Source organism: Anolis sagrei, chromosome 2, assembly GCF_037176765.1.
Source record: "Anolis sagrei isolate rAnoSag1 chromosome 2, rAnoSag1.mat, whole genome shotgun sequence".
NCBI classification, from domain to species: Eukaryota; Metazoa; Chordata; class Lepidosauria; order Squamata; family Dactyloidae; genus Anolis; species Anolis sagrei.
In genome coordinates, this window is record NC_090022.1 from 173,779,235 (window position 1) to 173,805,475 (window position 26,241).

The window sequence follows — 26,241 nt, forward strand, 5'->3', positions numbered from 1 at the left end:
CCCCTCTCATTCCTGCTCCACCCGGCCACCGGGTGCTGGCGCTCAATCGTTCTCTGCGTTCTATCCCTTCCCCATGACCGGCTCCCTTTCCTGATCCCCCCGGCGCTCCACCTGCCTCCTCTCCTCTCCCCAATCCGCAGGTGGGCCAAGGGGCGGAGCCACCGCGCCTGGCCCGCTTCAGGTCCGAAGGCATGTCTGAAGACCCCGCGTGCGCACCAAAAGTCGCCTCTTCTCCTGACTTTCTCTTCAGCCATTGGGACCAAAAGAGAGAGAGAGAGAGAGAGAGACCCTCCGGCTGGAGGTATCTCCCACCTCCGCTCCCTCCTTTGTTTTTGTACCTACCTTCAGGAAAGGTGGGCATCTCCACCTCTGTCTCTCTCTCTCTCTTGGTCCCAATGGCTGAGGAGAAAGTCAGGAGAAGAGGTGACTTTTGGTGCACACACGGGGGTCTTCTGGCACGCCTCCGGACCCAAAGCGGGCCAGGCAAGGGAGCAAGTGCGGCAAGTGTAGTTACTGGGATGTATAGTTCACCTACAATCAAAGAGCATTCTGAACTCCACCAATGATGGAATTTAACCAAATACGGCACACAGAACTCCCACGACGAACAGAAAATATATATCAATGATTGGTTGGGGGGGGGGGGGGGCACCAAAATACTGTTTGCTTACCGTTGAAAATTACCTAAGGCCACCTTTGACCGCGGGGGCCTTACTTTGAAGCTCAGGAGTCCCAGCAACGAAGATATCTCCAGATTGAACATCAAACAAGATTTTTATTTTCTCAAATTCCTTGACAGGCTTGGCACAACTTGTTGAGGTTACAAATACAAGCAGTCAACTTATAAAATCATGTGGATGTTCCTTTCTTACTTTTCCCTTCAGCTGCAGAGTTAACTTCTTCCAATGGTGGAGAAATCCTGGAATATTTCCTACCCTAGCCCTGAGTCCCTAAAAGAGAAAGAGCAGGTCTTTCCCTATCTAAACTCAAAGCTAGCTTAGAGGGATATTCTCTGCCCTAGTGCTGAGTTGCTATTTTAGAAAGAGCAGGTCTTTCCGTATCTAAACTCAGAACTAGTTTTAAAGGCAAGAAGTTAGTACTTACGATGGCTTAAAGAACTGGTTATGTTTAGCTTGTAGAAAAGACGGTTCAGTGGAGACATGATCGTCATGTATAAATATGTGAAAAGGTGTCATAAGGAAGAGGGGGCAGGCTTGCTTTCTGCTGCCCTTGAAACTAGGGGCCCTTCCAGACAGGTCCCATATCCCATAACCTGATCCCAGGTTTTCTGCATTAAACTGGATTACTTACTTACTTAGGTGATCCCTCATTGTCCAAGTAGGATAGTCTTCCAAGATCAGTGTACTGGTGGGTCTGTAGGTGACTGTGGAGCCCTATTCTTGATCTGCATCTTCTCCCGCAGGGAGGGCATTGGTTTCCAGGTGGAAGGCGGTCCCGGTTGGGGTTGGCTTGATGCGTCTTCCTCTTGGCATGTTTCTTTCTTTCGCCCTCCATTTGTGCCTCTTCAAGTTCTACAGCACTGCTGGTCACAGCTGACCTCCAGCTGGAGCACTCAAGGGCCAGGGCTTTCCAGTTCTCAGTGTCTATGCCAGAGTTTTTAAGGTTGGTTTTGAGCCCATCTTTACATCTCTTTTCCTGTCCACCAACATCCCATTTTCCGTTCTTGAGTTCGGAGTAGAGCAACTGCTTTTAGAGACGGTGGTCAGGCATCCGGATAACGTGGCCAGTCCAGCGGAGTTGATGGCGGAGGACCATTGATGCCGGACTTAGCGCGGACGCTGTGCCTTTTCTTCAACTTTGGTGGGCTTCATTCTAATTTTTAATCTAAATAAAATTGCTGAAATCAGGCTTCTCTGGCTCGCCAAAGTAGCGAACCCTCTTTGGTGGGGTCCTAGGGTCCCTCCTGGGGAAGACCCTCCTAAAGCTCCTATTGGCTTCAATATCGCTTCAATGCTGGTGGTCTTTGCTTCTTTCAGCACGCTGACTTTTGTCCACTTGTCTTCCCAAGAGATTTGCAGGATTTTCCGGAGACAGCGCTGATGGACTCGTTCTAGGAGTTGCATGTGACATCTGTAGATAGTACACATCTCGCAGGCGTATAGCAGGGTTGAGAGGACAATAGCTTTATAAACAATCACCTTGTTATCCCTATATTACATGAGTCCACACAGCCAGATAATCTGGGATAAACAGAAAACATGGGATCAGATCCAGTCTGGAAGGGCCATACCATTCAGATAAATGGGTTCAAATTACAGGAAAAGAGTTTCCACTTAAACGTTAGGAAGAACTTATTGACCATACGAGCTGCGCAACAGTGGAACTCTCTGCCTCAGGAGTGTGATGGAAGCTCTTTCCTTGGAAACTTTTAAACAGATGCTGGATGGCCACCTGTCATGGATACTTTGTGCTGTTCCTGAATGGCAGGGGGTTGGACTAGATGACCCATGTGGTTTCTTCAACTCTATTATTCTATGCTTTGATAGACTCCTAGTGATTTTCTGACTGTTTCATAGGACACACTGAATGTGCCTCATTAACAAACATGCCTATATTGTAGCATGAATGTGGTCTCTGTGTGTGTGTGTGTCAGTCCCCCCTATTATGCCTTGGTTAGACTACAAATTGTGTCCAATTTATTTATTTACTAGATATTTTTAATTACAAAGATGTGAGTGAAGCACTGAAAGGGTTAAATGGATGCAACGACCCAGCTAAAGCTGTAGTTCTATATAAGCAAGTGGGCCTGTAGCTTAGTAGCAGTCAGTCTGAGGTAAACTTCAGTGGGAAAAGGTCTCTGTCTGTGAGGTAGACCTCAAGGTGTGAGGTAGGTCTTAGTCTATGAGAAGGCCGAGTATGAGGAAGGCTTGATGTGAGGAGCTTCTGTGAAAGAAGGCCTTGTGTGTTAAGCTACTATGTGAAGCTCCAGTATAAGTTCGTTGTGATAGAAGGCTCTGTGAGACCAAAGCATGAGGAAGAAGCCCAGCATGGATGCAAAGAAGGAAGTACAAAGGACTTTGTGTTGTGAGAACCTTGTTATTGTAAAGTAGCTGTCCCCTGGCACACGTTGCTGTGGCCCAGTCTGTGTATATGTGCTTTGTGTGTGTATATATATTTGTGTATATATATGTGTGTGTTTGTGTATATACGTGGTTTTGCGCGTGCGTTGTAATGGGTTTTTTTTTTGCTTTTTAAGTCTCTCCTGCTGTGTTTTTTAGTGTTTTTATGAGTGACTAGCTGTACCTGCCACGCGTTGCTGTGACCAACCTTCCTTCTTTCTCTCCTTCTTTCCCTCCTTCCTTCCTTCACTCTCTCTTTCCTTCCTTCCTTCCTTCCTTCCTTCCTTCCTTCCCGACTTTCCTTCTCTTCTTCCTTCCTTCTCTATCTCTTTCCTTCTTTCCCCCTTTTTCTTTCTCTTCTGCTCTTTTCTTCCTTCTCTCTTTCCTTCTTTCCTTCCCTCACTCTTTCTCTACATCTTCCCCCTTACTTTGCTTCCTCTTTCCTTCCTTCTTTCTCTTTTTTCTTTCCTTCTCTCCCTTCCTTCCTTCTCTAACTTTCCTTCCTTCTCCCTTTTTCTTTTCCTCCCTCTTTCTCTCCTTTCTTCCTTCTCTATCTCTTTCCTTCCTTCTCCCTTTCCTTCTTTCTTTCTTTCTTTCCCTCCCTCCCTCTTTCTTTCTTTCTTTCTTTTCTCCCCTTCCCTCCCTCTTTCTTCCTTTTTTCTGTATTGTCATTTAGCTTTTTGGGGCTTTTTAAGCCCCTTCTGCTGTGCTTTTCAGTGTTTTTATGAGTGACTAGCTGTACCCGCCACACGTTGCTGTGGCCAACCTTTCCTCTTTCTCTCCTTTCCCTCCTTCCTTCACCCCCTCTTTCCTTCCTTCCCATCTTTCCTTCTCTTCTTCCATCCTTCTCTATCTCTTTCCCCCTTTTTTCTTTCTCCTCTGCTCTTTTCTTCCTTCTCTCTTTCCTTCTTTCCTTCCCTCTCTCTTTCTCTACATCTTCCCCCCTTACTTTGCTCCCTCTTTCCTTCCTTTTTTTCCTTTTTTCTTTCCTTCTCTCCCTTCCTTCCTTCTCTAACTTTCCTTCCTTCCCCTTTTTCTTTCCCTCCCTCTTTCTCTCCTTTCTTCTTTCTCTACCTCTTTCCTTCTTTCTTCCTTTCCTTCCTTCCTGCATTCTTTCTTTCTTTCCCTCCCTCCCTCTTTCTTTCTTTCTTTTCTCCCCTTCCCTCCCCCTTTCTTCCTTTTTTCTGTATTGTCATTTAGCTTTTTGGGGCCTTTAAAGTCCCTTCTGCTGTGTTTTTCAGTGTTTTTATGAGTGAAAGACATACTTTGGGTTGTTAGGTGTCTCGTGTCCAAATTCGTGTCAATTCCCCCAGAGGTTTTTGAGTTCTGTTAATCCCACAAACGAACATTACATTTTTATTTATATAGAAGATTTACTGTATTTATATACTGCTTTTCTCAGCCTGTCGACAACTTAATTCTGGGCACCACAATTAAAGAGAGATATTGACAAGCTGGAATGTGCCCAGAGGAGGGCAACTAAAATGATCCAAGGGTCTGGAGAACAAGCCCTATGAGGAGCGGCTCAAAGAGCTGGGTATGTTTAGCCTTCTCAGCCTGTCGGTGACTTAATTCTGGGATATTGAGAAGCTGGAATGTGCCCAGAAGAGGGCGACTAAAATGATCCAAGGGTCTGGAGAACAAGCCCTATGAGGAGCGGCTCAAAGAGCTGGGTATGTTTAGCCTTCTCAGCCTGTCAGCGACTTAATTCTGGGATATTGAGAAGCTGGAATGTGCCCAGAAGAGGGCAACTAAAATGATCCAAGGGTCTGGAGAACAAGCCCTATGAGGAGTGGCTCAAAGAGCTGGGTATGTTTAGCCTTCTCAGCCTGTCGGCAACTTAATTCTGGGATATTGAGAAGCTGGAATGTGTCCAGAGGAGGGCAACTAAAATGATCCAAGGGTCTGGAGAACAAGCCCTATGAGGAGCGGCTCAAAGAGCTGGGCATGTTTAGCCTGCAGAAGAGAAGGCTGAGAGGAGACATGATGTATAAATATGTGAGGGAAAGTCATAGGGAGGAGGGAGCAAGCTTGTTTTTTGCTACCCTGGAGACTAGGCTTCAAACTACAAGAGAGGAGATTCCACCTGAACATTAGGAAGAACTTCCTGACTGTGAGATGTGTTCAGCAGTTGAACTCTCTGCCCTGGAGTGTGGTGGAGGCTCCTTCTTTGGAAGCTTTTAAACAGAGGCTGGATGGCCATCTGTCGGGGGTGCTTTATATGCAATTTTCCTGCTTCTTGGCTGGGGGTTGGACTGGATGGCCCATGAGGTCTCTTCCAACTCTAGGATTCTATGATTCTTTTCTGTCTCTCCCTCCTTTGAACTACTCCTGGGGTGCCTGGAGTTGTAGTTCAATGCTAGGGGTGCCTGGGAGGCTGAAGGAGCCCTTCCTTGCTTCCTTCCTTGCAAGCCTTGGCGAGGCAGGGGTTAAGGAGGCGTCCCAGCCCGTCTCGGGGGAGGCAGGCTTTGGGTATCTGCAGAGCAACTTGCCCAGCCGACTCAGCCTTGCTCCCTCTCAACTCCTTCCAAGGCTGGAAATCCCGAGCTGCTGGGGAGCTTTTGGGGGGTTGGTGGCCAAGAAAGCAATGTTGCTTCCCTCTCCTGGCTGCGGGTTCCCCCTCTGGAAGCCCATCTCCCAAGGAGCCTTTTCCAGGGCCAGCCTGCCCTCCCTCCAGACCCTTCTGGGGCTCTAGAGAGGTAAGTCTTCCCTTTGGCCTCTCCTCAACCGATGCAAGGGTTCTTGGAGGACTACAACTCCCCCAAAACCTCCCAGCCGCCTTGGCTTGCGGGTGAGAATCTGCATGCTTCTGTCCTACTCAGAAATTACTTCTTTGGAGGAGTTGAAAGTCTTTTCTCCCCTTCCTTGTACCTTTCCCAATGCCTAACTCACTATCTCTTCCCCAACTCTAGGGCCCTTCTTCACTGCCATATAACCCAGGGCCCTTCCAGACAGGCCCTGGGTTATATGGCAGTGAAGAAGGGCCCTAGAGGGCCCTGTATCCCGGGTTTTCTGCTTTAAACTGGATTATAGGAGTCCACACTGCCAGATAATCTGGGATAATAAAAAAACCTGAGATGTAGGGCCAGTCTGGAAGGGCTCCCAGAATATCAAGGTAGATATTCCACATTCTCTGCTTTGAACTGGATTATGTGAGTCCCCACTGCCAGATAATCTGGGATAAACAAAAAACCTGAGATATAGGGCCTGTCTGGAAAGACCTCCCAAAATATCAAGGAAAGACCCCCCCCCCCCCCCAGAATATCAAGGTAGATATGCCACATTCTCTGCATTTAGCTGGATTATGTGAGTCCCCACTGCCAAATAACCTGGGATAAACAAAAAACCTGAGATATAGGGCCTGTCTGGAAAGACCCCCCAAAATATCAAGGTAGATATGCCATGATCTCTGCTTTGAACTGGATTATGTGAGTCCTCACTGCCAGATAATCTGGGATAAACAGAAAACCTGGGGTCTAATCCTGGGATATAGGGCCTGTCTGGAAAGACCCCCAGAATATCAAGGCGGATATTCCACATTTTCTGCTTTGAACTGGATTATGTGAGTCCCCACTGCTAGATAATCTGGGATAAACAGAAGTCCTGGGGTCAGATCCTGGGATGTAGGGTCTGTCTGGATGGGCCCCCAGAATATTAAGGTAGATATGCCACATTCTCTGCTTTGAACTGGATTATGTGAGTCCCCACTGCCAGATAATCTGGGATACACAAAAAACCTGAGATATAGGGCCTGTCTTGATGGGCCCCCAGAATATCATGGCGGATATTCCACATTTACTGCTTTGAACTGGATTATGTGAGTCCCCACTGCTAGATAATCTGGGATAAACAGAAGTCCTGGGGTCAGATCCTGGGATATAGGGCCTGTCTGGAAGGGCCCCAGAATATCAAGGTAGATATGCCACATTTTCTCCTTTGAACTGGATTATGTGAGTCCCCACTGCCAGATAATCTGGGATAAACAAAAACCTGGGGTCAGATCCTGGGATATAGGGCCTATCTGGAAGGGCCCCTAGAATTTCAAGGCAGAAATTACACATTCTCTTCTTTGAACTGGATTATTTGAGTCTACACTGCCACATAATCCAGTTCAAAGCTGATCATCTGGATCTGATACAGCTGTGCAGAGGGGGCCCTGGGTTATTCCTCTCTTCTCCTCTCCCCACATTAAAATAAAAGGCTGAGAGTCTTGTATTTTAAGCTCCTTCTCTTTCACATTTCAGCCCATTCCTCTGCACTTTGCAAAGGGAAGGGTTCATTCCCTCCTAATAATAACAACAACAACAACAACAATAATGACTCTGGCACAAGCCAGTCAAGGTGGTCTCAGTGCTGATCGGTACACTGCGTGCAGTGCCTAAAGACCTTGGCCTGCACTTAAACAAAATTGGCGCTGACAAAATTACCACTTGCCAGCTGCAGAAGGCCACCTTACTGGGATCTGCATGCATTATTCGCTGATACTGGGAAGTGTCCGACATGTGATCCAATTCAACAACCAGCACAGTGTCTTCTGTGGACTCATTTTGTTGTGTTTCAAATAATAATAATAATAATAATAATAATAATAGTCCTAGACGCTTGGGAAGTGTTCGACTTGGGATATTGTGATATGAAATCCAGCATTTTTATCTCGTTTGCTGTGACATACAGTGCTTTTGTGTAAGTAAAATAATAATAATAATAATAATAATAATATGCTTGGGAAGTGTTCAACTTGTGATTTTGTGATACGAAATTCAGCATATATGTCTCGTTTGCTGTGACATATTGTGCTTTTGTGTAAGTAAAATAATAATAATAATAATAATAATAATACGCTTGGGAAGTGTTCGACTTGTGATTTTGTGATACGAAATTCAGCATATATGTCTCATTTGCTGTGACATACTGTGCTTTTGTGTAAGTAAAACAATAATAATAATAATAATAATAATAATACACTTGGGAAGTGTTCGACTTGTGATTTTGTGATACGAAATCCAGCACATATGTCTCGTTTGCTGTGACATACTGTGCTTTTGTGTCCATAATAATAATAATTAATAATACCCTGCTTTATCTCCCCTCTGAAGGGGACTCAAAGCGGCTTAACATAAAAGCATCAGCATAACCATTTAAAAATATACAAATATATGAACATTAAAACAGCATTAAATCTAGATAGTATTTAAAAAATCCCAGTTAAAAATCCTGAAAACAAAATCAAAGTTCAAAACCAACATTAAAAATCTTCGAAAGCCCTGATTTCAGTGGGATTGTGGCCCCTTTCCACACAGCTGTATAAAATCCACATTGAACTGGGTTATATGGTAACGTGGACCCAGATAATCCAGTTCAAAGCAGATATTGTGGACGATCTGCCTTGCTATTCTGGGTTATATGGCTGTGTTGAAGGGTCCTGGCTTTGTTCCTCGTGTTAAACACCTCTTGCCTCAAGAAAAGAAGGCGAGAGAAGGGAAGGCGTGGAACTTGGGCTTGGCTCTGAACTTTGATTGATAATAATAACGATAAAGTGCACAACCAAACCAGGTTCTCTACTTTCCCTTCCCTCTTCTTCTTTTCTTCGTATTCAGGTTACAAATCTTATCAAAGGAAAAGAAGCAGCGGAAAAGGGAAGGTAACATGCTTGGGCTCGGTGCCAACACTTTGTGAATAATAATAAATCATAATAACCCCTATGTAACAAAATTTGGGGAGGGAAAAATCTGTTCCTGATTTGAAAGTGTTCCTTCCTGTTTAATTGTGCAGTACTTATATTGAAAGCCATTGTTCTACTCTAGAATCTTTGTTTTTGTGGCTGCCACAAACTATATTGAATTGGTCCAGAATCATTGAAAAACTAGAGCAAAATGTGCTGCAGGATGTCCTGTAGAAACAAAGTTTTTGCAGTTTAATAAACTTTTCCCAAGTTTTTATGATAGAAACAATTAGGAAATGATGTTTATAACCCAGGAACAAAAACTGTGTTACACAGTGCAATCCACAAAGTACACAGCCAAACTCAAGCTCATTGATTTCTTTTCATCCCTTCTTTTTTAAGACAAAGTTTATAACCAGAATTATTATTATTATTATTTGAAACACAACAATCCTTATGTTTTTGTTACTGTATTGTAATGTGTTTCTGGGCTTGGCCTCATGTAAGCCGCCCCGAGTCCCCTTTGGGGAGATGGTAAGGTAAGGTAAAGGTAGTCCCCTGACATTAAGTCCAGTCATGTCTGACTCTAGGGTGTGGTGCTCATCTCCATTTCTAAGCCGAAGAGCCAGCGTTGTCCGTAGACACCTCCAAGGTCATGTGGCCGGCATGACTGCATGGAGCGCTGTTACCTTCCCGCCGGAGCGGTACCTATTGATCTACTCACATTTGGGAGATGGTGGCGGGGTATAAATAAAGTTGTTTCATTATTATTATTATTATCATCATCATCATCATCATCATTATTATTATTATTATTATTATTAGAAACACAACAAGATGAGTCCACAGCAGACATTCTGCTGGCTGTTGTATTGGATCACACGTCGGACACTTCCCAAGTGTCTAGGACTGTGTGATGTATTGGCGAATAATGCGTGCAAATCCCAATAAGGTGGTCTTCTGTAGCTGGCAGATGGTAATTTTGTCAGCGCCGATTGTGTTTAAGTGCAGGCCAAGGTCTTTAGGTACTGCACCCAGTGTGCCGATCCCCACTGGGGCCACCTTTACCGGCTTGTGCCAGAGTCTTTGCAGTTCGATCGTTAAATCAGCTTTTCCAGTTATTTCTCTTCAATCCTTCTGTCACCTGGGATTGCAACATCGACAATCCAAATAATAATAATAATAATAATAATAATAATAATAATAATCCCCTGCCACGCGTTGTTGTGGCCCAGTCTGATGATCTGGAAAATAAAGTAATGAGAAAGTGTTGGTTTCTAATATATGTAATTTCTTTATGCTTGTGGGTAAATAGTATTTCTTGCGGTTTCTTTGTCAGTGTTGATGTGGAGATTGTTTGGTTTGCCTACTCTGGAACAGGCAACATACAATTGTCCTTCTTTAGGAGTCACTTACAAATTTATGATACTATATCTCTGTGTGTATCATATCTATCTATCTATCTATCTATCTATGCTGGTGGCGCAGTGTTTTAAACCCCTGTGCCGGCAGGACTGAAAACCGACTGGTCACAGGTTCGAATCTGGGGAGAGCATGGATGAGCTCCCTCTATCAGCTCTAGCTCCTGATACGGGGAAATGAGAGAAGCCTCCCACAAGGATGGTAAAAACATCAAAACATCCAGGTGTCCCCTGGGCAACGTCCTTACAGACAGCCAATTCTCACACACCAGAATCGACTTGCAGTTTCTCAAGTCATTCTTGACACAACAAAAAAAAACTTTATCTATGGCTGGATGGCTCTTTGGCAGGAGGGTTTTGATTATGTTTTCTTGCCCTGGTGAAGAGAGTTAGACTGGATGGCCTTAACTATTTTCTGTTGGTCATGGGGGTTCTGTATGGGAAATTTGGCCCAATTCTGTCGTTGGTGGGGTTAAGAATGCTCTCTGATTGTAGGTGAACTATAAATCCCAGTAACTGCAACTCCCGAATGTCAAGGTGTATTTCCCCCAAACTCCATCTGTGTTCATATTTGGGCACATGGAATATTCGTGCCTAATTTGGTCCAGATCCATCATTGTTTGAGTCCACAGTGCTCTTTGGAAGTGAACTACAACTCCCAAACTCAAGGTCAGTGCCCACCAAACCCTTCTAGTATTTTTTGTTGGTGATGGGAGCCTTGTGTGCCATGTTTGGTTCAATTTCATCATTGGTGGAGTTCAGAATGCTCTTTGATTGTAGGTAAAGCCCAGCAACTACAACTCCCAAGTGATGAAATCAATTTTTTATGGTCACTCCTTGGGTTAGTAGGTGTCTTGTGGCCAAATTTGGCGGCAATTTGTCCAGTGGTTTTTGAGTTATGTCAATTCCACAAACGAACATTGCATTTTTATTTATATAGATTTACTGTATTTATATACCACCTTTCTCAGTGTTGCTGTGGCCAAATTTGGCGGCAATTCGTCCAGTGGTTTTTGAGTTATGTCAATCCCACAAACGAACATTACATTTTTATTGTGTATAGATTTACCGTATTTATATACCGCCTTTCTCAGTGTTGCTGTGGCCCAGTCTGTGTATATGTGTTTTGTGTGTGTGTATATATTTGTGTATATGTGTATATATGTGTGTTTGCGCGTATATATATACATGGTTTTGTGCATGTGTTGTAATTTTTGTTTTTGGGGTATTTAAAGTATCTTCTGCTGTGTTTTTCAGTGTTTTTATGAATGACGGTCACTCGTTGGCCTGATACGCGTATTGTGTCCAAATTTGGTGTCAATTATTATTATTATTATTATTATTATTATTATTATTATTTAGAAGAGATTATATTATTGTTGTTATTATTATTTAAGTGAGTGCCGTAATTGTTCTCGTTGTTCCAATTCAAGATAGAGATGTGACCAAAAATGTGTAAACATGGGTGCCAGATAAGTATGTGCATGTCAAAGGTGGCTGCGTTGGCACCTGAGGCTATGCGGGACTCCATGTCCCAGCATGCACCGCTTCCCTGGCTGCACCTGGTTCAGGTATGGAGGCAGCAGGTTGGAGCACGTCGACTTGAAGGAGACAGGAAAGAGTGTCGGGAGGAGAGGAGAAAGAAAGGGGGAGGAAGGCACAGAAGTGGCTGGGAGTCAGGCGACAGCGAGGACTGCTGTTGGCATTGTCCCCTGGCACCTGTTGTGTGGCATGGGGAAGATTATAGCCCGGCTGGGGCGCAGGGAGGGATTTCGGCCGCTCCTGCCCCCTTTTGCTGAGAGTGATGGCGCCAGGAGGCCATAGCAGAACCCAAGCCGGTGTCCAGAATGGCAGCTCAAGCCTCGGTGCCCTCTCCAGAATGAAGGGGGCTGTCCCAAAGCTTGAGCCCCCTCCCCATTACATATATCCATGTGGTAGACCCCAGTAGGGGGCACTATCTCCAAGGGGGTGGCTGTTGGTGACATCTTCACCAGGCTGGGTAGAGTCCATCAATGTTGGACGGTAAGGGGAGAGGGAAGAGGGACACCCATTTGGGGGTCTCCCAGGCTCTGCACCCCAGCTTCAAAGTGCCGATAGCCTGCCTTGAAGAGAGGGGGATAGGGGGGAGCAGAGCAGAAGCTGGCAGAGGGAGACCAAGCCTTTGAAGTGCCCATCAGCCGCTGCTGCTGCTGCCGCTACTCGGGTTACAGCTGCTTGGATTGGTGCCCAGGCCGGGATGCATGAGGAAGCCAGCTTTGATCTCTGTTACTCCGATGCAGCGCCCTCTAGGGCTCTTCCCATCCACCGTCTCCAGTTGTGTGTGTGTGAATGTGCATGTATATATATGTGCGTCTGTGTATACCTAAGCCCTCATCAAGCTTCCCATTCCTGGTCTCTTCTCACAGGACCTCCGTCATGGTGTCCAGGGCTGCCCTGTTCCTGCTGGGACTACTCTTGGGTTGCTGTCGGGGCTACAACAGCCTCAGGGGCGCTCCCCGTGTCTACCTAACCTACAAAGGTAAGGAGTGGGAGGCCAATAGGCTCAAGTGAGTCCCATTGCGGAGGGAAAGGCCTGTGAGTTGTGGTGGCATCTACTTTCTAAGACGGACACAGCATTGCGTTGTGTATATGAAGTGGTGGGAAAGCTGTGAGAAAGTGTTGGGTCAGTGGTGGGACAAGGGAGGCATTCAGCGGTGGAGAGAAACTGGATTATGGATATCGGTGGGTATGCAGTTTGGCATAGACACCAAGAACTAGGAAGCCCTAGCCCTTGAGCGCTCCAGCTGGAGGTCAGCTGTGACCAGCAGTGCTGTAGAACTTGAAGAGGCACAACTTATTGGCTTTTATAAGAACCTGTAGCACAGTGGGTTAAACCGCTGAGCTGCTGAGCTTGTTGACCAAAAGGTCGCAGGTTCAAATCCGGGGAACAGCATGAGCTTCCGCTGTCAGCCCCAGCTTCTGCCAGCCTAGCATTTCGAAAACATGCAAATGTGAGTAGATCAATAGGTACCGCTCCGACGGGAAGGTAACGGTGCTCCATGCAGTCATTCTGGCCTCATAACCTTGGAGGTGTCTACGGACAATGCCGGCTCTTCAGCTTAGAAATGGAGATGAGCACCACCCACCAGAGTTGGACACGACTGGACTTTATGTCAGGGGACAACCTTTACTAAGAACTTGTAACAGCCCCAGCTTCTGCCAACCTAGCAGTTCGAAAACATGCAAATGTGAGTAGATCAATAGGTACCGCCCCGATGGGAAGGTAAGGGCGCTCCATGCAGTCATGCTGTCCACTTGACCTTGGAGATGTCTACGGACAATACTGGCTCTTCAGCTTAGCACTGAGCTGCTGAGCTTGTTGACCAAAAGGTTGACCAAAAGATTGCAGGTTCGAATCCGGGGAGCGGTGTGAGCTCCCACTGTCAGCCCCAGCTTGTGCCAACCTAGCAGTTCGAAAACATGGCCACATGACCTTGGAGGTGTCTACGCACAACGCCGGCTCTTCAGCTTAGAAATGGAGATGAGCACCGCACCCCAGAGTCAGACATGACTAGACTTCATGTAAGGGGAAAACCTTTACTAAGAACTTATAACAGAATTCATGAAGCAGTGTATTAACCAGAAATTAATTCTTAATTGATGAATTGGGTTTGTTTTTCCGTATTTTTTAATTTTTTTACAGCCTACTTTGCTGCATAGTCAGCCTGGCTGCCCGAGTGTGGGATCCCACAGCATCAGACTGAAAGATTAAAAGCACAAATATGTCAGAATCAAATAACACTATGTATCATGATTTTTTTGTCCCTTAGTTCGATATTATTAATTAATCAATTAATTAATTAATTTACTATGCTTGTATACCGCCCCTCTCAGCCCGGAGGCTACTCGAGGCTGTTTACATTTGGCAGTCAATGCCCCACAAGATAAAATACAGTCAAAAACAATTAGTATAAACCGTATAAAAACAATAACAATAAACAATTAAGATCATAAAATGGCATTTCCTAATTGGATCTGTCATAAAAACATGGAAAAAGTTTATTAAAGTACAAAAACCGTTTTTGCGGCACATCTTGCAATACATTTTGCTCTCGTTTTTCAATGAATATCTCAACAAATTCAACATAGTTTGTGGCAGCCACAAAAATGAAGTTTCTGGAGCATAGTAGTGGTGTTAATTGATTTTAAGTTCATAGTTAAATGTAGTAATTTGTTATTATGATTTCTTTGTGTACTGTGTGTTGGCATTCAATTTTTGCCATAAGTATGTTGTAACCGCCTTGCGTCCCGCACTAAATAAATAAATAAGGACCACACAATTAAAAGGAAACAACACTTTCAAATCAAGAAATATTTTCAAATTGTTACATATTATAATTAGGGCCACTGAAAAGAATCTGCAAGAAATTTGTGTTAGTTACATGACTATTAATTGACTATGTGATTGATTATATATGCCTGATTACTTAGGCGATCCCTCGTTGTCCGAGTAGGATGATCCTTCAGAATGGGTCCGTAGGTGACTGTGGAGCCCAATTCTTGATCTGCATTGTCTCCCGCAGTGAGGACATTGGTTTCCAAGTGGAAGGCGGCCCCAATCGGGGTTGGCTTGATGCGCCTTCCTCTTGGCACATTTCCCTCTTTCGCCTCCATTCGTTCCTCTTCAAATTCTGCAGCACTGCTGGTCACAGCTGACCTCCAGGCCAGGGCTTCCCAGTTCTCAGTGTCTATGCCTGTTCTTGCATGTGAATAAACAATATGTCTAAAGTTAGAAAGATTTTCTCCTTTCTTTTTCGGGTTTTGATTGTGCTGCTCTCACACCATTCATAATTTCAGAACAGAACATAATTTCTGCCCGAATTTTTCTTCTGTGCATTTACAAATGTGTTGTTTCTGTGTCTTCAAGTCCCCTGTAGACTTAGGCTTTTTCTAGGCAGACGTGGTTAAAAGTCGTTGACTAAAACTTATTTACCAGCATATTTTCAGAAGGAATTGTTTGTAATTGGTCAGCTAAACAATTCAGGCCTACTACATTAGGAGCTGGGGGTGGTGACGGCCGACAGGGAGCTCTGGCGTGGGCTGGTCCATGAGGTCACGAAGAATCGGAGATGACTGAACAAATGAACAACAACACATTATCATTGCAAAAGGAGTTTATCAGGACACATACAAAGAGAGTTTATTTATTCAGACATCATATTGACAGCGTGAGCTCCTTCTGTTAGGCCCAGCTTCTGCCAACCTTGAAAACATGCAAATGTGAGTAGATCAATAGGTACCACTCCGGCGGGAAGGTAACGACACTCCATGCAGTCATTCTTTCAGCCGTATTGTTTTTATATTGCTTTCCATTGTGTTGTTATTTGTTTTATCTGATGTTTTAATTGGTTAAAGTGTTTTACATATGTGTTTTAATTGTAATCTTGGGTGTGTGCCTTATAAGCCGCCCCGAGTCCCCTAGGGGAGATGGTTGGCGGGGTATAAAAATAAAGTATTATTATTATTATTATTATTATTATTATTATGGCAGCCACCTGACCTTGGAGGTGTCTATGGACAATGCCGGCTCTTGAGCACCAACCCCCAGAGTCGGACACAACTGGACTTAATGTCAGGAGAAAACATTTACCTTTTTAACCTTATTGACGGTAGCGACCATTATAATTGTCACCACACTGGCTTACCTGATTTCTCTCGTTCTGCTCACACTGTAAAATTTTCCTTCTGTGCCCCTGACAGTTCTGTGAAACTGTTTGTAGCAGTTTGTTTGGGACTGATTGCCTTTTTGTATGTGGGAAAATGGTTACATTTCATGTGTTGGATGAGCTAAGCCCTGAAACATACGTGTGGGAGGTGGAAAGGAGACCTGGAGAGCCGGGCGGAGTGCTGCCAAGGGGCAGTTGTGTGAAAAATAAAGTCAAACTCGTCAGATTTATGGCAACTTTGTTCAGAGTGAACCTTTTGAGAATGTTCCGCATATGTGAAAATCCTCAAAAACAATGGATACAAATATAGGACGATGCAATGCTTGTGAAGCAGCTCAAATTTTATTAGCTTTAAAACCTAAGAGATAATTTTGGTCCAGTCACTGTGACTATGTGGCTCTCAACTCCAAGGGTCTGGAGAACCAGCCCTATGAGGAGCGGCTTAAAGAGCTGGGCATGTTCAGCCTGAAGAAGAGAAGGCTGAGAGGAGACATGATAGCCATGTATAAATACGTGAAAGGAAGTCATAGGGAGGAGGGAGCAAGCTTGTTTTCTGCTTCCCTGGAGACTAGGACGCAATGGAACAATGGCTTCAAACTACAAGAAAGGAGATTCCATCTGAACTTGAGGAAGAACTTCCTGACTGTGAGAGCCGTTCAGCAGTGGAACTCTCTGCCCCGGAGTGTGGTAGATGCTCCTTCTTTGGAAGCTTTTAAACAGAGGCTGGATGGCCATCTGTCGGGAGTGCTTTGAATGCAATTTTCCTGTTTCTTGGCAGGGGGTTGGACTGGATGGCCCATGAGGTCTCTTCCAACTCTAGGATTCTATGATTCTAATGTAGCTCCTGGTAGAAAGAGGTGGTATATACACCTGTATGCAACCATGGGCTCTTTGGAAAAGGGGTGGATTATACATATGATGAAACATTCACACCTAGCTCCAGCAGACAACAGAGGGGAAACAATCAATGACATCTAATCACCTCTCAACAAAAGATTGCCCCACGCACTGCCAGGCCATCAAATGCTAATCAAGGTGGTCAGTTAAAACATTCACGCTTAGCTCCAACAGACAACAGTCCTTTGTCCCACCCTGGTCATTCCACAGATATATAAACCCTTTTTCCTAGTTCCAACAGACCTCACTACCTCTGAGGATGTTTGCCATAGATGCAGGCGAAACGTCAGGAGAGAATGCCCCTAGACCATGGCCATATAGCCCGAAAAAACCTACAACAACCCATATGATGTCTGTCTGTAAGTGGACACATGGGTTTTCTGTGCACTTTTTGATGTACACCAACAATTATCCCCATACTTAGAATCATAAAGTTGGAAGAGACCTTGTGTGCCGCCCAGTCCAACCCCTTGCCAAGAAGCAGGAAAATCGCATTCAAGTGATATTTCATATTTATTGAAGTGTATACATGCTAATATGACTGCATTTCTGTATGAGCCCCAAAGCCAAAAGGCAGACATCTTTGTGACTTTTCCTGTTTATATAAGTACACTAGCAGTCCCCTGCCACGTGTTGCTGTGGCCCAGTCTGGTGATCTGCAAAATAAAATAATGAGAAAGTGTTGGTTTCTAATATATGTAATGTCCAGATGCTTGTGGGTAAACAGTATTTCTTGCTCTTTCTTTGCCAGTATTGATGTGGAGATTGTCTACTTTGCCTACTCTGGAACATGCAACATATAATTGTCCTTCTTTAGGGGTCCCTTTCAAATCTATGATACTATATCTGTGTGTGAATCATATCTATCTATCTATCTATCTATCTATCTATCTACCTATCTAATCGATGGCTAGATGGCTCTTTGTCAGGATTTGATTATGTTTTCTTGCCCTGGTGAAGCGAGTTGGACTGGATGGCCTTAAGTATTTTCTGTTGGTCATGGGGGTTCGTGTGGGAAGTTTGGCCCAATTCTATCATTGGTGGGGTTCAGAATGCTTTGATTGTAGGTGAACTAATAATAATAATAATAATAATAATAATAATAATAATAATAGCACTTTATTTGTACCCCGCCACCATCTCCCCAAGGGACTCGGTGCGGCTTACATGAGGCCGAGCCCAACACAACAATACAAGCAATAATAACGACAATACAGCAGTTAAAATAAAAACATAGAACTATAAATCCCAGTAACTACAACTCCCAAATGTCAAGGTCTATTTCCACCAAATTCCATCTGTGTTCATATTTGGGTATATGGAATATCCGTGCCAAATTTGGTCCAGTTCCATCATTGTTTGAGTCCACAGTGCTCTCTGGATGTAGTGAACTACAACTCCCAAACTCAAGGTCAGTGCCCTCCAGGCCCTTCTAGTGTTTTCTGTTGGTCATGGGAGTCCTCTGTGCCTCGTTTGGTTCAATTTCATCATTGGTGGAGTTCAGAATGCTGTTTGATTGTAGATGCACTATAAATCCCACCAACTACAACTCTCTAATGACAAAATCAATTTTTTTTTAGTGATGATCATCTCTTTGGGTTAGTAGATGTCTTGTGGCCAAATTTGGTGGCAATTCGTCCAGTGGTTTTTGAGTTATGTTAATCCCACAAACGAACATTACATTTTTATTTATATAGATATGTACTATGTCTCTCCAGGACAACATGTAACCAACCCTAGTCCAGTGGTTCTCAACCTTTCTAATGCCGTCACCTCTTAATACAGTTCCTCATGTTGTGGTGACCTCCAACCATAACATTATTTTTGTTGCAACTTCGCAACTGTAATCTTGCTATTGTTATGAATTGTCATGTAAATATCCAATATGCAGGATGTATTTTTATTTACTGGACCAAATTTGGCACCAATACCCAATATTCCCAAAACTTGAACACTGGTGGAGTTTGGGGGAAATAGACCTTGACATTTGGGAGTTGAGCTGCTGGGACTTGTAGTTTTCTGAAACCCACCAACGATAGACTTGAGCCAAACTTACCACACAGAACCCCCACAACCGACAGAAAATACTGTGCTTTCTGATGGTCTTTGGTGACCCCTCTGACACTCATTCACGACCCCCCCCCCAGGGGCATTACCCCCAGGTTGAGAAACACTGCCCTAGTCATAGAATCATAGAGTTGAAAGAGACCTCATGGGCCATCCAGTCCAACCCCCTGCCAAGAAGCAGTAATATTGCATTCAAATCACCCCTGACAGATGGTCAACCAGCCTCTGTTTAAAAGCTTCCAAAGAAGGAGCCTCCACCACACTCCGGGGCAGAGAGTTCCACTGCTGAACGGCTCTCACAGTCAGGAAGTCCTTCCTCATGTTCAGATGGAATCTCTTTTCTTGTAATTTGAAGCCATTGTTCTGCTCCAGGGCAGCAGAAAACAAGCTTGCTCCCTCCTTCCTATGACTTCCTCTCAGCCTCCTCTTCTTCAGGTAAACATGCCTGGCTCCTTAAGCTGCTCCTCATAGGGCATGTTCTCCAGACCCTTGATCATTTTAGTTGCCCTCCTCTGGACACTTTCCAGCTAGTCGTTCCAGAATAATTAGGATTAGAAGGGCTGGAGTCATGCATCTCTATAGATGCTGCTGGACTGCAGTTCCCATCAGCAGCCCTAGCCAGAACTCTGAACGTTAAGGAATTATGGGAATTCTGGTCCAAAAGCATTGAGTTTTTGGTTATAGTTGGGTTAGTCAACAAGTGGATTCAGCAGTTCCAGCAATGCCCATTTCATCTTGTTAAACCCTCTCATAAGTGAGCTGGAGAGAAATGTTTGCACTATTTGCAATTATGACCAACAAATCAGTATTTTCATAAACACCCCAACCCTTCAAAATTTATATTAGTGTCACTGATACAACACTGGCAATGGATTGTCTAATATATATTGTATTTCAACAGCTATTTAAATATGTATGCAGTCCAGTAAGTAAAGCTTGATAATGTTAATTGAGAGGAGGCTGCAGTTGCTACACCTGGGACATGGAGGGATTTCGGAACTGTAGTCCAGAAAAAGAACTAGCTGTCATATTTACATATGTAAACATAGAAGCAGCTAGTGAAGTATATACAGGTGGCAGCAAGACACTCATAAGCGTATCTCTGGGTGAGGAAAATCAGCTGCACGTGAGATGTATTAAACCTATTCAAAGAAAGTTGTTTATTGCACTGGTCATCACCATCCCATGGATACAACAAGCATTCCTTAATGCATATTGATTTATTTCTACAGGATAGTATAGGTGGAAAGTTCAATGCATATACTAGTCAGCTGGTATGGCTGTATAATTCCTACCTTGTAAGCCTCCCCGAGTCACCATTGGGGGAGATGGTGGCGGGGTATAAATAAAGATTATTATTATTATTATTATTATTATTATTATTGACACAAAACCACAGTATGTCACAGCAAATGAGATCTATATGCTGGATTTCGTATCACAAAATCACAAGTCGAACACTTCCCAAGCGTCTAGGACTGTGTGATGTATTTTTGAATGATGCGCACAGATCCAAGTAAGGTGGCCTTTTGCAGTTGACAGATCGTGACTTTGTCGATGTTTATTGTTTCCAAATGCCGTCTGAGATCTTTTGCACAGCACCCAGTGCGCCAATGACCACTGGGACCACCTGTACTGGCTTATGCCGGAGCCTTTGCAGTTTGATTTTGAGATCTTGATAGCGGCTGAGTTTTTCCTGTTGCTTTTCCTCAATGCAGCTGGTATAGCGACATCAATAATCTAGACTTTTTTCTTTTCCACAATCTTGATGTCTGGTGTATTGTGTTCCAAAACTTTGTCATTCTGGATTCGAAAGTCCCACAGTATTTTTGCACGTTCATTTTCCACTACCCTTTGCGGGTTTATGTTCCCACCAATTCTTTACTGCTGGCAGGTGGTACTTGTGACACAAGTTCCAGTGAATCATCTGGGACACAGAGTTGTGTCTTTGTTTGTAGTCCATATTGTTGTTGTTGTTGTTGTTATTATTATTATTATTATTATTATTATTATTATTATTATTACCAGGGTTGCCAGTTAGACTATGGTGCAGGGCTCCTGTTTTTAATGGTTAAGTGGTTGAAGGAGTTTTCCGGGCTGTATGGCCATGTTCTAGAAGCATTCTCTCCTGATGTTTTGCCCACATCTATGGCAAGTGTCCTTAGGGGTTGTGAGGTCTCTTGGAAACTAGGCAAGTGAGGTGAAATTGCCTCTTCTATTTCACCTGGTACCTGTACCCCTTACTGATTCCTATGTAGGCAGTCATGACATTTCAATGTAAATACACAAATGTCCTGTTGCTATAAACGTCAGCAAAAGTATCAATTCAATTAATCATGAGAATACCAAATTAATTCATATAGTACACAAGCATAGGGAACAAATGCGATGGAACTATTTATAATGGTGTAACAAACATAATATTCATGTTTTCCAAATAATTAGTCAAATCTTTTTATCTCATCTTGAACTCACATGGGACTATTTTGGATATTTTAAAGTTTGTCCACACAACTTTTGGAAGATCCAACTAATTATTTGGAAAACATGAATATTATGTTTGTTACACCATTGTAAATAGTCCCATCGCATTTGTTCCCTATGCTCAGAGGCGGCCCTAAGTAATTTTCAACAGTAAGCAAACAGTATTTTCCCCCCCCCCCCCCCGCCCCCCAACCAATCACTGATATATATTTTCTGTTCGCCGTGGGAGTTCTGTGTGCCATATTTGGTTCAATTCCATCATTGGTGGAGTTCAGAATGCTCTTTGATTGTAGGTGAACTATACATCCCAGTAACTACAACTCGCATATGTCAAGGTCTATTTTCCCCCAAGAGTGCCTCAAGAGCGCCCCTGGGCAAAATCAACTATACTGCAAATGCTTACTTTGCGTAATGGGTTGAACCGCCCCTGCCTATGCTTGTGTAGAATGATTAACGGTTCTGGCCCAACTTACCTGTCTGAATGTATCTCCCCTTATGAACCATTGAGGAGTTTAAGATCATCTGGGGAGGCCCTGCTCTTGTCACAAGTACATTTGGCGGGGACGAGAGACAGGGCCTTCTCAGTGGTGGCCCCTCGGCTATGGAACGCCCTCCCTAGGGAGATCAGATCTGCTCCCTCCTTCTTAACATTTCGGAGGCAAGTTAAAACATGGCTGTTCGAACAAGGGTTTACAAATACAGAGTAGCTAATATAGGAAATCGAACGACCTGACAATGGAACGGGACAATGCTTGATAATAATGAAATGCTAATGTTGTTATTTTTACTGCTTTTGTGATGTTTTATACTGTTTATTGTTTTTTAATCTATATTATGTTTTGTTGGAAACCGCCTTGAGTCGCCGATTGGCTGAGAAAGGTGGTATATAAATACAGTAAATAAAATAAATAAATAATAATTGAATGGATACTTTTGCTGAAGTTTATCACAACAGGACATTTGTGTATTTACATTGTACTTATAGATATCTGTGTAGTTAGAGTCATGACATTTTTTTTACTGCTATTGTCAAGAAATGTACACATTCAGTGTGACCGTAATCTTAAAATGACTTGTTTTCTAGTGTGCTGCTAGAAGAGGATTGTCTGGACAGGTGTGCGTGCGTATGTGTTTCAGGTTTCAACTGTGCCAACCCACAGGATCCTGATGCCTCCTCCATCTCTTTTCAAGGCTCAACGACCCCCCTCCCCAAAACCACCAGCAGCCCCTCGGCCATATATCTCCTGTGACCTTGCTGGGTTCCCCCTATGCTCTCTTTCTGTTCTTGGGGATTCCGGGATCTGGTTTCTTGCCAGCCACAGGGGGAAAGGATTTCCCAGAAGGGCTTAAAATACCCAACATGCCATTCAGAGAAGGGGCTGGAACACACTTGGACGGATTCCCCTTTCAAAAGTACATTGTGGGGAAGGGGCCGAGAGAGAGAGAATGCTTGGGACAGAGAGGAGATTGCAGGCGCATGCATGCCGTCGCTCCCCCTCCCTTAAAGATACCTTGTTTTGTGTTTGGCTGTAGCCATCCCCCTCTTTTCTAAAGCAGTTGGGGCTAGTCTGTACGTGTGTGGTTGTGTGTGTGTGTGTGTGAGAGAGAGACTTTTGGCTAAAGGACAATTCATTCCTTTTGGCAGCAACAGTCTGACTTTAAAAGGCAAAGCTACGGGCAACACTTTAACCTTTGTGTGCATGCACGCATAAGCGTGTCCACACACACCCATGCGTGTTGTAAGCCCCCACCTTAGAAACTTTTAAGAAGAACCTCAAGACGTAGCTTTTCCGTTGCGCTTTTGGGGAGTGATCTTTCATCTCTTGTCATGTTCCTCTATAATGGGTGTCCTCATATTGTATTGTCTCCTGTCTGTATGAAGGATTGTCACTACTACTCCGTCTCCTTTACAAATATATAGGTTTTTATTTTTATCTCATCCAGAGTTTTTATCATTGTATTTTGCACATGTGGCCCGCTCATTGTGATTGTATTTGATTTTCTATTGTATTATTTTGTATTGTTTGTTATGTTTTATGCTTGTCTTATTTTATTTTATTATAATATTGCCTTATGTTTTTTGCTACTATATTGTAATGAATTTCTGGGCTTGGCCTCATGTAAGCCACCCCGAGTCCCCTTTGGGGAGATGGTGGCGGGGTATAAATAAAGTTTTTTATTATTATTATTGACATAAAAGCACAGTATGTCACAGCAAATGAGATCTATATGCTGGATTTTGTATCACAAAATCACAAGTCGAACACTTCCCTATTATTATTATTATTATTATTATTATTATTATTATTATTATTAGAAACACAACAAGATGAGTCCACAGCAGACACTCTGCTGGCTGTTGTGTTGGATCACACGTTGGACACTTCTGCAGATGGTAATTTTGTCAGCACTGATTGTGTTTAAGTGGAGGCCCAGGTCTTTAGGTACTGCACCCAGTGTGCCAATCACCACTGGGACCACCTTGACTGGCTTGTGCCAGAGTCGTCGTCGTCGTCATCGTCATCATCATCATCATTAGAAACACAACAAGATGAGTCCACAGCAGACAAGATCACTCTGCTGGCTGTTGTATTGTATCACATGTCGGACACTTCCCAAGTGTCTAGGACTGTGTGACGTATTGGCGAATAATATGTGCAGATCCCAGTAAGGTGGCCTTCTGCAGCTGGCAGATGGTAATTTTGTCAGCGCCGATTGTGTTTAAGTGCAGGCCAAAGTCTTTAGGCACTGTACCCAGTGTGCCGATCACCACTGGGACCACCTTGACTGGTTTGTGCTAGAGTCTTTGCAGTTCGATTTTTAAATCCTCATATCGTGTCAGCTTTCCCAGTTGTTTCTCTGCAATCCTGCTGTCACCCGGGATTGCGATATCGACAATCCATACTTTGTTTTTTAACACTATTGTGAGGTCAGGAGTATTATGCTCCAAAACTCTGTTTGTCTGAATCCGAAAGTCCCAGAGGAGTTTGGCGTGTTCATTCTCTGTAACTTTTTCCGGCTTGTGATCCCACCAGTTGTCGCAGGCAGATAGTATTTGTGGCACAAGTTCCAATGAATCATCTGAGCAACGGTGTCATGCCTCTGCTTGTAGTCTGTCTGCGCCATCTTCTTGCAGCAGCTGAGGATGTGATCTATTGTTTCTTCTGCTTCCTTGCAGAGTCTACATTTGAGATTATTATTATTATTATTGTTATTGTTATTATTATTATTATTATTATTATTATTATTATATTGTGTCTGTGGACACCTTACGGGGCTGTATGTGAGATAGATTGTGTCAGGATGTGTTTTTTAGATTTGATAGTCATGCTGGCTACAAGACCCTAGGAATGCTACATCTTTCAAGACCAACTCCTGGGAAGGTTCATTTGGAAATAAAGTAAAAGCTGGAAGGGAGGTGCCTTAAAGATTGTGCTTTTGCAGCAAAGTCTGCTTATTGCAGTGTTGATTGCAGTGTGGGCTTGGCCCAGGGAGTGGCAAATACCTGGCCCGTGTGCACCCTGTTCTGTGTTGCTGTTCCACACGTCTGGCACATAGAATCAGTTTGTCTGGGCTCAGTGGGCTCTGTTTGTGCCTGCTTTTGTTGAGACCAGCACCTCATGATTGTACTCAAAAGTGAGGATGTATTTGGGAAGGTCGCATAACTTTGCACTGTGTTCCAAGTCCCAAGGCTGCAGGGCACAGTATAGCTGTTGTTTGAAATAGTTATCTGAGTTACTCTAGTATAGGAGCAAAGGGAATGAGCCAGGAATTTAGATTTCCCTGAGCTGAATCTCACATCTGCTGGGCACAATTCAAAGTGCTGGCTTTAACCTATAAAGCTCTACACGGTTTCAGTCCAACTTACCTATCCGAACGTATCTCTCCTTATTAACCATCTAGGACATTAAGATCTTCTGGGGAGGCCCTGCTCTCGCTCCCGCCTTCTTCGCAGATGAGTCTGGTGGGGACGAGAGACAGGGCCTTCTCAGTGGTAGCCCCTTGGCTGTGGAACGCCCTGCCTAGAGACAGAAGATCGGCTCCCTCCTTCCTGACTTTTCGAAAAAAAGGTGAAAACCTGGCTTTTTGAGCAGGCCTTCCCAAATACGGCATAGCTAAATGGAATTATGGAACTACTTGATAACGCCCTGAAGGAGAGACCCTGTGGACCCACCAAAGAGGGCTCGCTACAATGATGATCAAAGAGAAGCCCAATTTAAAAGGTTTTCCTAAGTTCCCAAAAGAAATCTCACCAAAGTTGAAGGAAGCGCCACCGAGATGATTTTATTGCGATTCAGCTGAAAAAGATGCAAAGCAGCAATATTTTGCCAAGTTAAGCATACAGTGTACAAAAATAAAGGTCTTTTTATACATAAAACAGTGCTGCCAGGTTTGAATCTCCCATTCCCCGCCCCTCTGCCGGCTCAACAATGATTGGCTGGCGCTCTTCAGCTGGGAGGAGGCTTGGCCTCCTCCTGAGCGCCTGGGCCAATCCTGGGCTTCTGCTGCCTCTCCGTCCTGACGAATCAGGAGAGAGGGAGGCAGGACGAGAGGGAAACAATGGATTCTTGAAAGGATTATGGAGATTTTGAGATGTCCAAGTGACCAGTGAGTCCCAAGGGCCTGCGAGCCAGTCTGGCTATTGTCATTGAGTGGCTGCAATAAACATTGATGTTTGGCGATCCTGCCAAAATCTGGATTTTTTCCAGTGCTGAGAGAGAGGAACAATGAGGGAATTTTGGCTGTGGTTTCAGTGGATAAAAGTTGAATTAGTAACAGATTAGGACGAAGTATAGCTTTCCGTAGGCTTCCTTTGTCCTTTGAGATATGATCATAAATGCCAAGTGACCGCTTCCTCTGGGGGGGCAACTCCGAGGCCAGAGATCACGATCCTTTGTTATTGTCCATGCAAATAGTGTCTTTTG

At 44.0% G+C, this 26,241-nt stretch overlaps 1 protein-coding gene across 3 annotated transcripts in view; it reads left to right on the plus strand.

Moving 5' to 3' along the window:
• The first annotated feature begins 5,529 nt into the window (after positions 1 to 5,529).
• Positions 5,530 to 26,241, plus strand: part of LOC132765475 (semaphorin-3F-like) — a 73,169-nt gene continuing 52,457 nt past the window's right edge. Inside the window, exons 1-2 of one of the 3 annotated variants that reach the window (XM_067464168.1) lie at positions 5,530 to 5,779; positions 12,569 to 12,681. In XM_067464168.1, coding sequence (XP_067320269.1) covers positions 12,579 to 12,681 — 103 coding nt within the window. In that variant the 5' untranslated portion in view covers positions 5,530 to 5,779; positions 12,569 to 12,578. Of the gene's footprint in view, positions 5,780 to 11,797; positions 12,186 to 12,568; positions 12,682 to 26,241 lie in introns of those variants that run through there. The other 2 variants (XM_067464166.1, XM_067464167.1) reach the window with 2 other exon arrangements.